The following is a 12,939-nucleotide window of genomic DNA, read 5'->3' on the forward strand; positions in this document are numbered from 1 at the left end:
CTCCTTTTCATTATCCTCAGAAATTTCAACTCCTTTTCCCAGAAGTAACCACTATTAATAGCTTGGTATGTTCCTTCTGGGCCTTTAATTATGTGTTCATATATCTGTGTACAAATATACATATATAATTTAATTTTATTTAATAAATTAAAAATATTACTCAGAAATTTCTCTTATCTAAAAAATATTTTTGAAGCTCTTTCCAGTCAGTACACATTTACCTTTTAATCCAAACGCTGCACAGAATTCCATAGTAAGAACTTGTCCAACCGTCATCCAACATTTATTATTTCCAGGGTTTTGCTATTCAATCAATGCTTGCAACAAATCTTTTGTAAACACATTTTTGGGCAAATGGCCTAGCTTTGTTAACTATGTTACTAGAAGTAAAATTGCTGGCATTACCTTGCCATCCACAAACAATAAAAATATCCATTTGTTTGTTTATCTAATTATTGACTGCCTACTATTTGCCAAGCTTTATTCTTGGCATTAGGAATAGACAGTGAACAAAATCTTATCCTACTCTTGAGTCAAACAAAAGGAAGGGAAGCAAGTTTACCATTCTATTTTTTCTGTAGTTCTTTTAACTGTTTCCCCCACTTGCTGACTCTCTTTGCTTTCTTCAACTCTAATTTTTATCTTAAAACTTCTAGTAGCAGTCAATTTAAAGTGGAATAAAGTGCAACTACAGGCAGTACCTTTATTCTAATGACGTTTTTGAACATTACAGACAAGGTTAATGTAGGAAAATTAAACAACATGATGCACTAGTACATTGTTACACTTGACAGATGTACTTTCTATGAGGTAGATACTATTATTGTTCTCACTTTACTGATGAGGAATCTGAGCTTGGAGATGAGAAATAACTTTATTATTGTTATATACATAGGAAGTGGCAGTACAAGACTCTGAACCATGTCTGTCTCCAAAGCCTGGATTCTTAACCAAAATACTATATACTTTATCTTCTGTTCTAAAGTATCCTTATAACATCAACCCATACTTAAACCCCATGATACACACAAAACATAAAGATTTTTTTTCTCTTTCTTTGGCATTTGTCATCCTTCCTGAATTTCAGATCTAAGGTCATCATCAACCAAAAATATACAAGTAGAGACAAATTACTTAATTATAAAGTCCACATTCTGGAAAAGTACATAAGTTAATAAACTTAATTATTGATACTCACATAATTCAAACACAAACTGCTTCCTTTATTACTTTAACAATTAAATAGTAATAACAGTAATCTAGTTGTAACGAATCTATCAACAGGGCAAAATAAAAATGAAGCTAGTTAAGAGGCATTGCTTCAACTCAAATTATCTCCTCTAAACAGGAAAAACTACCAGTAGACAAGTGGTTCTCAGCCCTTTCTGCACATTAGAGTAATGAGATTAGGGGGAGCAAGGAGGGATTGTGACTTAAATAGCTATACCCAAGGCCCATCTCAGAATAATTAAATGAGAATCTCTCAAAGAGCAGGACCCAGGCAAAGTTTGTGAAGAGTTGTCAGCGTTAAGAACTACAGGTCTAAAATAATAAGAAATAAAATCTATATCCTCAAAGCAGTTTGAAATCAAGAAATTGATCATGAGAATTTTTTTCCTCTCCTGTTCTGGGAAAAGGATAGCTGGGCACCTACTCATTTCTTACTATTCATCCATTTCTGATTGCTTGTAGCAGAGTCTGATAAAATCAAATACTGGAAGTTATGGAAACATGCTACTCATATTGAAATTCTGACTACTTTACACCTAGAAAGCAATTTTAAAACAATTCCATCTTCTAGAAAGAATCCCTCAAATCTTAGGTTTGCATAGATGTTTAAGTTCAACGAAGAAGAGTCAATATGATGCATTAGAAAGTATTTTATTAATAACAGTAATTATAAAACAATCTTCACGTCCTCAAATAAACTTTTTGATGGTGACAGAAGAAGTATTTGAGTGTTTCCCACCTACTTCTAAAGCTAACTGCCAGAATTTTTTATAAGATTGACATCTTCAAATTTAGAGTCTAAACAAACATTTTAAGAATACATACCTAAAATACCTCCCCTATAACTGCATTATTTTCTTGACAAATCCCTATTAGTAGCTTCAGTAGTTACAGCAGGCATTTATCTTTAAAACTATCTTTCCTCATTTTTCAAGTTTAAGAATATCAAGTATGCAAAATAACTTTTTCCTTAAGAAAACATGAATTCCTTGGAGACGTCTCCTCAAATTCAGTGAAAACCATTTCTTCAGCTCCTTATGTCAGGATTCCATGTCAATCTCAACCACTTCACTCTTGCCCTGACGTGCTGCTTCTGTCAAGTTGTCTTCATTTATATCTTCAATGTCTGCCAGATCAATAGGTGGTAAAGGATTCCTCCAGTACTGGAAGGTATTATACTGCCACAATTCTTCAGTGAGCTTTGGAGAAAAAAATATAGAGATGAAAGGAGATAAGTGGTTTAGAAAAATTTTTTTCGGGAATCAAATTTTATTCTGTTTTAAAAGCACTCTATTTCATATAGGAATTTACAGTCTATTGCTTTGCATTTTCAAAAAGAGTACACTTTATTATTGCCTAATCAAAGTACTTCATGGACTCAATCATATACATTTTAATATTTATGAATTTGCAAAAATATTTGTTAGTAGTTTGAATTTAGAAATATTAATAAAAGAATTTCCTTCAAGAGCATCTCTTCCCATAATTTTCTATTTTGCAAACAAATAAAATATCTGAAAATAGTCCTAGAATTCATCTTTCAATGAAGAAAATGAGAATATTTATACAAAAACTACACATGCCTTATAACTTATTTTTGGTCTCTCTTCTGAGGTTTGGAATCTTCAAGGATTGATTTTACATAGGCCAAAGTATATTGACAACCCTTTTTCAAGTATTAGGATATACGCATTGTGAATAGTAAGGACATCTTGAACTGATTATTTTTATTAAAGATACCATTTGGTATGAGGCATGACTAACTTTTAAGTTACTATATCAAAACTTATAAATCCAAATGATTAAAACTTCACAGCTTTACTTTGGATGGTTACAAAATTATTTTAAGTAACTATAAAATGAAGCTGATATTCAATGATGTCCAAAACTGGTACAGAATTTCAAAAGCATCCCCAAAATATTTTGTGTAAAGAAAGCAGCATTGGAATTATAGACAGGATTCCAAGGTGACTATTTTGAAGGTTAACATCCTCTCTGGCGGGTGTATATCTATCTATCTATCAAATTTTATAATCTTACATTAGGTTCATACTTGCTATAGTTGCACTTTCTAACAAAAATATGATGGGAGCCATGCAAGTAATCTTTTTCTAGTTACAGTACAAAAATAAAATAAACAGGTAAAATAAGTCTTAGTAATGTATTTTACTTGACCCAATATATCCAAAATATTATTCTCATATGCAACATTTATTTTTAAATTGTGATATTTTACATTCTTTTTGTCATACTAAGTCTTCAAAATCTGACATGACTTTTATATATCCAGCACTATTCAGACTAGCCACAGTCCAATGCTTAATAGCTACATGTGGCCATTGGTTACTGTTTATAGGGAAATCTCATCAGCAAGTTCACACAATACCTTAGGCTCTAAGGCTTAGAGAATTACTCTTTGAGGAATTTCCTAATATTGGGGTAAAAATGTACAGTTTTAATTCATAAGATGCCAAGAAATATTTCACTTTAATAAGCAAATGGAATTTAAAACAACTTCTGCTTCCTTGCCTTTAGGAAAATTTATTTTCAAAATTATCTATTTATAAACATAGATAAAGAAATGTTAAGCGTGTTTGATTTTCTTAAAGACCAAAAGAAGGTCCTTAGAGAAATCAGTGTAACCTAGTGGCTAATAACACCAACTTTGCCACCACGATTCTGGGTTTGCATGGTTAAATTCCACTACCCACTAAATCTGACCTCAACCTAAGTCTGTTTCCTCATCAATAAAATGGGGATAATGATATCTACCTAGAACTGTTGTTAGAATTAAGGTTTAGCATAGCAAGTACTCATTATTGTAAGCCAATGAATCAATAACTCTCTTCCTAGAACAGAAAACATCTCTGCTTATTTTCCTTGAACCTATCTAAGAGTCACCACTGATAACACAATGGATCTGCATAAGATACCACCATGAAAAGACATGGATATTTGATGAATATCTGGTTTTCAGGTCTCTACTTTAAAAAAAAAAATCTAAAACAATTTAGGAAGTATTCTCGAGGTTCCAGGGCAGAATGAGAAATACCAAGGGTGAAAGCAAGAACTTCAGCCCCATTCTAAGCATTTATCAGGAATTAGATAGACATTTACTCCACAAACTTTAACAGCTTTTAAATTTCTCCCTGTTTGTTTTTGTTATATCCTGTTTTCCCTTGGAAATTAGCTGTAAAACCCTTAAGAAAAAAGCATCCAAGTCTTTGGAGGCAGGAAGGAAAGAAGGAAGCTGAAAGAAGCATGTCCCTCTCCAGGTTTGCAGGAGCTCAAGGAACCTAAAAGGAAGTAACACTGCAAAGTGCCTGTGCTTTTGCCAAAAGAACCTGGGACAAGTCTTGGTGAAAGAACCCCTCAATCAACCTTGCTCCTTGCCATGAGCTTTGTAGTGACTTTAAGAAGTGGAAGAGCTGCCAAATTGAGTCACTGCTGTGGAGATTCATTTTATTAAAGGATTAAAATATGTGTCATTTTATTAAAGGATTCTTCTTTGCCTAGCTACTATTCCCTTATTTCCTAGCAATTCTGAAGCACAGAGCAGTCAGTGTACTCTGCTAAGAGAGAAACCTATATACAAGTGAGGTACTCTGAAACATGATGATCCAAAAATGGTCTGAGAAGGAAAGGTTCTCAAGCTACACAACTTATTTCAATATCTAATAGGTCTTGATAACTACCATTCTAACAGTTTTAAGTAAGTTGATTTTCAACATTTAAGAACATACTGAAAAAATAGTCTAAATAAGGGTCATGTTTTTTAAACTCCAAGAAAACTAGGGATAAAAATATTTACAACTTGTAATTTCAGGGACGTGCATCATACACATTTAAATCTAAAGGATAAATTTCTCATGACCACAGAAAAATATCTTTCCTAAATATAAAATTCTCATTATTTTATTGGGTTTTGCCAAGAACAAATTATGCCAAAAACACATCAATTCTGTTTAGTAAGGTACCTGATAAACTCTTCCTTAATATACTCATGAACACAATGGAGAATTATGGGGTGGATACTATAATGCAGTGGTTGCAAAGAGTTGGTGAACTGGAACGATGCACTTGATCTCTGCATTTTACAAAAACCCTAGTAAATTAAAACAGAAATGTCAAAAAGCAGCTTGAATTCCTAAGTCTAGATGAGGGTTGTCCAGTAAAAATACAAAGTGAGCCACATATGCAATTTTAATTTTCCAGTAGCCATGTTTTAAAAAAGCGAAAGAAGCAGGGGAAGTCATCATGTACTTTATTTAATTCAATACATTTGAAATGTTATTTCAATGTATAATCAATATAAAAATTGAGGTATTTGACTTTTTTTTCTTACTAAATCTTTGAAATCTAGTATGTTATTTACGTCTAATACCACATCTCAGTTTGGACTAGTCACATTTTAAGTGTTCAATAATCTCATATGGCTACTGGCTGCAAATATCCAACAGCGCTGATCTAGAGAAACCAGATTTTCTTAGGATTTCTCAGATGCAAAGATGGGGCAGATTCAGTTCCCGAGGAGTAGAGGATTCCCCAATGATCCTCATACACATTTTACTTTAAGGTCCTAAATTAATTTTCAACCAGGATTCTTTTTCATGGGTGCAAAATTAACATTTTTAGTTAAAAAGACTTCTCCCAAGAATCGGAGGTTCTTTCTCTGCCAGAAGGGCTGTCGCAATTCATAGCTATCGTGCTTGCCCACGATTCTAGAAAATTATCATCAATTCAAGGCTGTACACCTTCCTCTGATGGCGGTCACTGAGCTAAATCTATGGCTGCGGACATGGGTCAACTTCTTTACCATACTACTCTAGTCTGTCATAACCCAAACTCCTGCTTTTTTCCCTTACACGCTACAATAGCCGGAACTGTAAGGCCCATTCTGTTTCAACCGACGGTCCCTTTCCCGCTAATTAAGCGTAGTACTTTCGGCCTGTCGAAGCCTTTCCGCAAAATGCTGCCAGGAGTGGAGTGTGTGAAGTCAGTGTGTTGCCTAAGGGTCTGTATCCATCATTCTCGGAGCGAAAAGCCCAGCTTCCAGGCTCTTGGGGCGTTTTGATCACCAGAGGTTTAAGGTGGGACGATCTGCTCCTGGCAAGGCGCACTGTATTTGGAGAAGGAGCAAGGCCCTGCACCCCTCACCCCTCCCCGCAAGCACCCATCCCTACCTGGCGAGGCGCAGCCCCCCAGTCTCCCCGCGGAGGCTCTGCGCGCCCCGCCCCTTCGTCGCCTCCGCCCCTCAGGGGCCGGGCGCCCAAGGGCTCCTCCCCAGGCCCGCGGGGCAGCACGGGCGGCTGCAGCTGAGGCGGATCGCCAGTCTCCAGGCCGCGGCCCTCACGCTCCTTGCCGACCGTACCGCCGGGGGCGCTGCCGTCCCCGCCGTCGCGGCGCTTGCTGGGAGAAGCCAAGGGCTCAGCCATCGCACCCGCGTCGATTTTGCGCTTTCGGGGCAACTCCGGGAGGCCGAGGGGCTGTCCGGGATGCGAGGCCCCCGGTGGCGGGATCCAAAGGGGCGGCGGTGGCTCCTCAGTGAAGTCGCAGAGAAGGAGCCGCTTCCAAGGCACGTGGAACGTCAGCGGCTCAGCCGCACGCCGCTTTGCCATGGGCCTCAGTGGCTCGGGCGGAGCCCGCTGGGCGCGGGAGGCCGAGTGCTGACTGCAGCGAGGGCCGAGCGCGCGAGGAAGGGCAAGGAAACCCGAGCAACGCAGCTACGGCAAGGTGGAAAGGATGGAGGGGGCGGACCCGTCCAGGCCGGAGCAACTCGCTCGCGCTACCCTAGCACCGCGGAGGTGCACCCTGGACGTTGGGGCGCAACCGCGAAGGGACGAAGATTCGAACCTGCGCACAGATGTGCGCGCGCGCGCTGACGGAGCCGCTGGTTGGTGGAGACTCCCGGGCGCCCCCGCGGCCGGAAGTGCGCGCCTAGGGTAGGCGGGAAGGTGGTGGCGGGTTTATTAAAGGCCCAGAGGGATTGCCCCGGGGGGGGGGCGTGGCTGTTTTCCCGTGGGATCCGGAAGCGGGCTGCATGTGACTTCAGCTGTGCAAATCCTAGGCAAGGTAAAGAGCAGAACATCTTAGATGCTTCTCTTGGAAATTTGAGAGCTTTAGAATGAATATGAAACTCTTCTCTGCTTCTATCAGTGGCCACGGGGACGTCTCTACGAGTTTAATACAAGATTACACCACTGTCCTAATAAGCCAATATTAAGAGGCTCTAGGCCTCTGTTGATAGTGGTTATTCAAGCAAACGGCTGAGGATGAGCCTGAAGGAATTGATGAGAAAAGACCAAAAATCAGCATGCTAACGAGAAGTGTAACTTTTGTGGTGGCTGTTGTGCAAAGTGAAGTAGCCACCATGTTCCTTGAAGATCTGTTGATTAAAAATTCATTAATGAAGTTGCAGAGATGTGCAGCTCATCCAAACAGCTGGGTGGCTGATAAGAGTCAAGATTGGAGCATAGCTTTTCTCTTCTTTCCAACTGAAACGAAATTGTTTGGCTCTTAAATTATGTGGGAAGGGCACAGAGTTCCCTGCCAACTCTTTGCATGGTTAGAATTAAGATTCCAAGCTCTCCTCTATATATTTATAACAAAATTTTGTGGTTTTAAATGGGGATAGCGTATATTTACTGTTTCTCTCTCTGTCTCTCAGAAAGGGGTCCCTCCTGGCAATGCCCAATGCAGGCAGCCATTTTATTTTACTTAACAGTTCCTCCTTTTGCTCATTTCTGAATGATCTCATTGAGAACTTGACTAGAATACTCTAGTAATCACTGAATTCCTGTTTGGTGGTCAAGTGGACTTGGTCAGTCAGTATGTTCACTTTTTTCCTTTCTTGATTCAGTGAAGTTCATTAAGTGTCTGTTTAAGTACTTAAGATCCTTGGACCAAGGTTACTTAATTGTGTGGATTACTGATATAGACCTCTCTCCAAGTCAGGATATCTATTTTTATTTTCAGTCTCCGTCCACTAGAGACAGTTCCATTTCTATTTCATTTTCCTTTGGGATTAGCTATTTTAAGAGCAACCATCTGTTTTCAGGGTGACAAGGAATTTGAAAAGAATTTTGAAACACAGTCTGTACGACATGAAATAAAAAAACATATACACTGATAATCAGAAATAAAAGCTTAAATTCGAAGTGTATGACTTGTCCTCATATTCCATTACACTGTGAACCTAAGTCAGAATATAGTTCTGTCCATTGAAATGTTTGAGCCTGACTGATACCATGAAACACTTTAACTTGGTCCTTTAAACTAGTTAAGGTATTTATCACTGTGCCAGATTTATTACCATAAAACAATGGTTTTAATTTAATGGCAGTCAGGGTTTCTAGAACATGTCTCTTGCAAGACTACTGATACTAAGCTGTCTACTTCAACCTGGAAGGCTCGAAGAGCATTGAGAGTGGCCTCAAAGCTCTTTCATGCCTTGGATATATTTATAATTGATTGCTCCAGGTTGTATGTGCCTAAGGAAGGTATGGTGGTACACCTGAAAGAGTGAAACTGTATTATAATGGATTAAGAGATGGGTGGGTATTATCCCTCTTTTGTTGGTTTGAGGCCCAGTCTGCAAAAGATCTTGTTAGCTATCTGACTGTCATTTAGGGTAGAAAATATATGAAAGATCATAGGAATCAATCCAATTTACAGGTAACTAACAACCATGCAGTTATCTGCAGTTTACAAACAGGATGGAAAATAATTCAGTGAACAGGAGTAGAATTTGATAACCCATTGGAGTGGATTTCTATTGAAACATAAAATTTCTCTCTGTAGTCACCCTCATTTAGATCAGCGAGAACCCCTGTTAGGGAAATAAAATTAAAAAAACAAAACCTTTCTCCAACCCAAAAAGCCTCTCCAGAAAAGTAAAAAAGACAATTTTATCGAATAGGTATTAAGCTAGTATGTGATACATTATGAAAATCCACTAAAGAGATTGCAAAAAAAAAGAAATTCCACCCTTGCACGCCCATTACATACATTTTCTCAAAATAAACCATAACTATTCCTCAAGTAAGAAGACTTGACAGCATCATTTGTCAACCATCTTAAATTCACCCTGTAATTCGTCTGGTTGTTGTGTTTATCATTTGCCTTTATCCAAGGGACAAATAAAACTTCTCACATCTCTATGACAGATGCATAGTTACAACTGGGAGACAGAGGCTTAAGCTAGACTCCCATGTAATGGATAGATAAGGGTGCTAACTTCCTTGATGTTTGTATTTCAGAGAGATGGCTCCCCGGCCCTTGAGTGATGTCTTTACTGATGTGATGATGGATTGTAATGTGGCAAAAGCTTATTTAGCATTTTGAAAAATTCACATATATAACAAAAGAGCAAGGAAAGAATTTATAAAGTTTTCTAAAGAATGCTCTAAGAAGAGGGAAGGGGAGCATCTCCTTTTTTGCATCAGGGAAAAGATTTTTCTTTTTCAAATTGTTTTTACCCTTACGCCCCAAAGAAAGATTTTTCTTAACGTAAAATATGGCTGGTTTCGTTAGATTTGGCCTGTTTATGTAAGTGTGATTTCATTAGATTTGTTCTGATTGTTTATGTATGTGCAGAATGTTGATTTACCATATAGGCCTTTTTAAGTTTGCTTTGCTGGAAGTTTTCATAAGGAACCTCAGATTGGACTTTAAAAACCTGTTGAGGCTAGGAAGCCTAGCCAAGAACTTGCCACCCGATTCCATACCTATAAATTTGGATGAGTAAATTCCTCTTTCTTGAGGTCCCCATATGGTTCTTCTCCCTGCCATAAACCACACTCACCTTTAAGGCTTGGAACCCTAGAGCCAGGTATCAGAGGGTTTCGTGACTACTGGCTCCATAAAATCAACCTTAGTTCCTTAAAAGTGTCTGTTCATGTCTGATTAAATGAGCATCATTCTCAAACATGACGTTCCAGTCAAAGTCTTGGTTATGTAACAGTGTCTCCGATTATGTACTGTTAACAAGAATCTGTTCAATAACAGATTCTTATTGAACTTATGCAAATAATTATTTTGCAATAAAAATAAGAATATTTCAGTGTGTTTCTGAATTTTGGAGGAATCGAGCAGTAAAAAAAGATAAGGGTTTTATGAATTCTCAAAGGAAAAGACTTGAAATAGCTAGAAAATAGAACGTTCACACATCAGCAATAATCCAAACATTTTCCCCCCAATTCTTGATCGATTCATTGTCTTAGGTAGTTCTTGTTCTGCTGGATCTTGTCTTAGCAATCTCATGAGCCCACTGGCTTCTGTGCTAGAATTCTGGAGATCTTGACTCAGTCTAGGGGTATGGTATGGTCTCAAAGTTATTTAAGAAATGTTATGAGAAGTTGGTGCCCCAGAATAGCTGGCATAGACCTTTCCATGGGTCTCTGCAACAGTAGTTTTTATTCAAAATAAATCACTTTGGCTTGTAGCTGATAGCACATGCTTTCAGGGAAGCATCAGAATAAAATCTTTCTGTAAATGACAAAAGGCTTAAAATGGCTATGATTCACTTATTACCATTTCACAAAAGTGAAAATTATGATGAGAGTTCATTACAAAAATATTGTGTTTGAGCAGAAAATTTGTTTGCTTCCATGACATGTAACTTTTTTTATGACTAACTGAAATTATGGTGTATAATACTGTACTGTTTATTATCAGGCAGATTAGTACTAGGACATCTCATATATAGTGTGTTCATTGGCAAAACTCTAGGAACTTCATATGATTTCTGAAATATTTATATTAATAATGTTTTACCCAAACAGATTTAACCAACAAAAGTTTTGACAATCCGTTTTAATTTGACAACAATTACTAGGCAGGTTATATCAAATAAACTTAATTATTTTGGGCACATTTCTTTTTATGAGGTGAAAGAACAAATCCTTTGTGATTTTCCAGGAGCCCTCTGCAAAATTCCAAAGACAGTTTGAGATAAAAAAAACATTTAGTGTTTGATTTTGGGAAGGCAAAATGTCAGAAGTCATTAGGAGGGGGGAGCACAGGTAGTGTACAGTATTGCTGGCTGGATTTTTTTTATTATTTCCACAGAGATGCAACTCACTCAATTGTGGGTATTGACCTTTCATTAGAGGGAGATGTGACTCCACCCATTCCAGATGGGTCTTAATTAGTTTACTAGAATCCTTTAAAAGAAGAAGCATTTTAGAGAGAGTTCCTTTTTAGAGCCAGGAAGTAGAATTCAGAGGTAGAATTCTCACCTGCCATGTGGGAGACCCTGGTTCGATTCCCGGCCCATGCATCCCCCCTGCCAAAAAAAAAAGTTTTTTTTTCAACAAATGGTGCTACAATAACAGGATTCTCACATGGAAAAACAATGAAATATGAGAACTATGACCCCCACCATACAGCATAGAAAAAAAAGTTGTAAGGAGATTTGAACATTTGGTTAAAGAAGCTCATGGGTCACTGTTAAACAAACCTTGGCTCTTTATTTAACCCAAGAGATAGTAAAAGACTTTAAAAGTAAGAGAGAAACTTTAAACGTAAAGAGAGGAGGTTTCTGGGGAAGATGGCAGAGAAGGGAGCTCAAAGACTCAGTCCTTCAATACAAAACAACTATTAAACAGCCAGGAATTGCCTGAAACAACTATTTTGAAATTCCAGAGGCCAGAAGAACACTATACAGCTTTGAGAGAAGAATAGGAGGAAGAGGCATATAAGTTAAAGTAAAGAACTTTTTTTAAAAGTTTAAAAACAATTTGCACTGTGCAGAGAGTAAATTGTTCTCTGCACAGTGGATCCTGGTACATATCCCCACATCTCATGACAGGCTATCTTGGGGATCTGTTCCCTGGCTACCTTTTGATGACAGAAAGGGATAAAAGTCCTCTTTCCCCAAAACAAGGAAGGGTAACAATGGCCAATTGCTAATCACAACCTTTGATTAGTGAATTCATTTCACTGGTCCTGGCTCTGTGGGCAGCTGTTGTTTCAACCTTCCCTGACAAGGGCAGTGGCAGCCATTGTTTGAACCTTCCCTGCCAGGAGCAAAAGTCTGGAGATTTAAAGATGCAGTGCTTCCTCAGGGCTGTGGAGACAGCCGAAGGGCTACATTTGCTGGGCAGGCCAGGAAAGCTCAGCTTCAGGGAGCTGTCAGAAAAGCCTTTGGAGCCCTTCCTGATCTCCAAGGGCACTTTGAGCTGGTCTGCACTCCCTTCATAGGTCTCTGGCCCTATTTTGGATGGGAAAGAATGACTTGAGAAAGTCATCTCTGGAGTGACCCTCCTTCTCAGAATTTGCCCTTCAGGCAGAAGCACCATGAGAAAATCAAATATCTTTTAAAGATATTTTTAAAATAATAATTAAACAATAAAAACCTCTAGAGTTGAACAGTCTGGGACAAAGGTCTTCCAGTGTCAAATACTCAGGAGAGGGAGGTGTCTCCTGGGAAACAGAGGAGACAAACAAACTCTTATAAGCAGAAGAACTCCAAAACAACTAACAAGCAAAAACCAAGGACAAGACAGGGGCCCAGAAAGATAAGCAGAATCCTGCATACTGCATTAGTCTTGGACAGACCTTCCTGATAGAAGGTCTGAAGCCCAAGGAAATCTAATCACCAGCTGCTTACAAAACTAAGGAACAGACATCCAAGGGAACAAATCCCAGAATTAACATTTTTAAATATTAAAATGTACAGTGTGCAACAAAAGAGCACAAAACAAAGAA

The 12,939-nt window shown here is 38.3% G+C and overlaps 1 protein-coding gene across 1 annotated transcript; it reads right to left on the reverse strand.

The window, feature by feature from the left end:
* Window positions 1-699: 699 nt before the first annotated feature.
* Window positions 700-7,144, reverse strand: C2H9orf40 (chromosome 2 C9orf40 homolog). Its single transcript, XM_077148442.1, has 2 exons — window positions 6,414-7,144; window positions 700-2,429 (listed from the first exon to the last, which is right to left on the reverse strand). Exons 1-2 carry the CDS (start codon window positions 6,846-6,848, stop codon window positions 2,271-2,273), a joined length of 594 nt encoding a protein of 197 aa, XP_077004557.1. The 5' UTR covers window positions 6,849-7,144; the 3' UTR covers window positions 700-2,270.
* Window positions 7,145-12,939: the final 5,795 nt, after the last annotated feature.

Source organism: Tamandua tetradactyla, chromosome 2 (genome assembly GCF_023851605.1).
Source record: "Tamandua tetradactyla isolate mTamTet1 chromosome 2, mTamTet1.pri, whole genome shotgun sequence".
Classification (NCBI taxonomy): domain Eukaryota; kingdom Metazoa; phylum Chordata; class Mammalia; order Pilosa; family Myrmecophagidae; genus Tamandua; species Tamandua tetradactyla.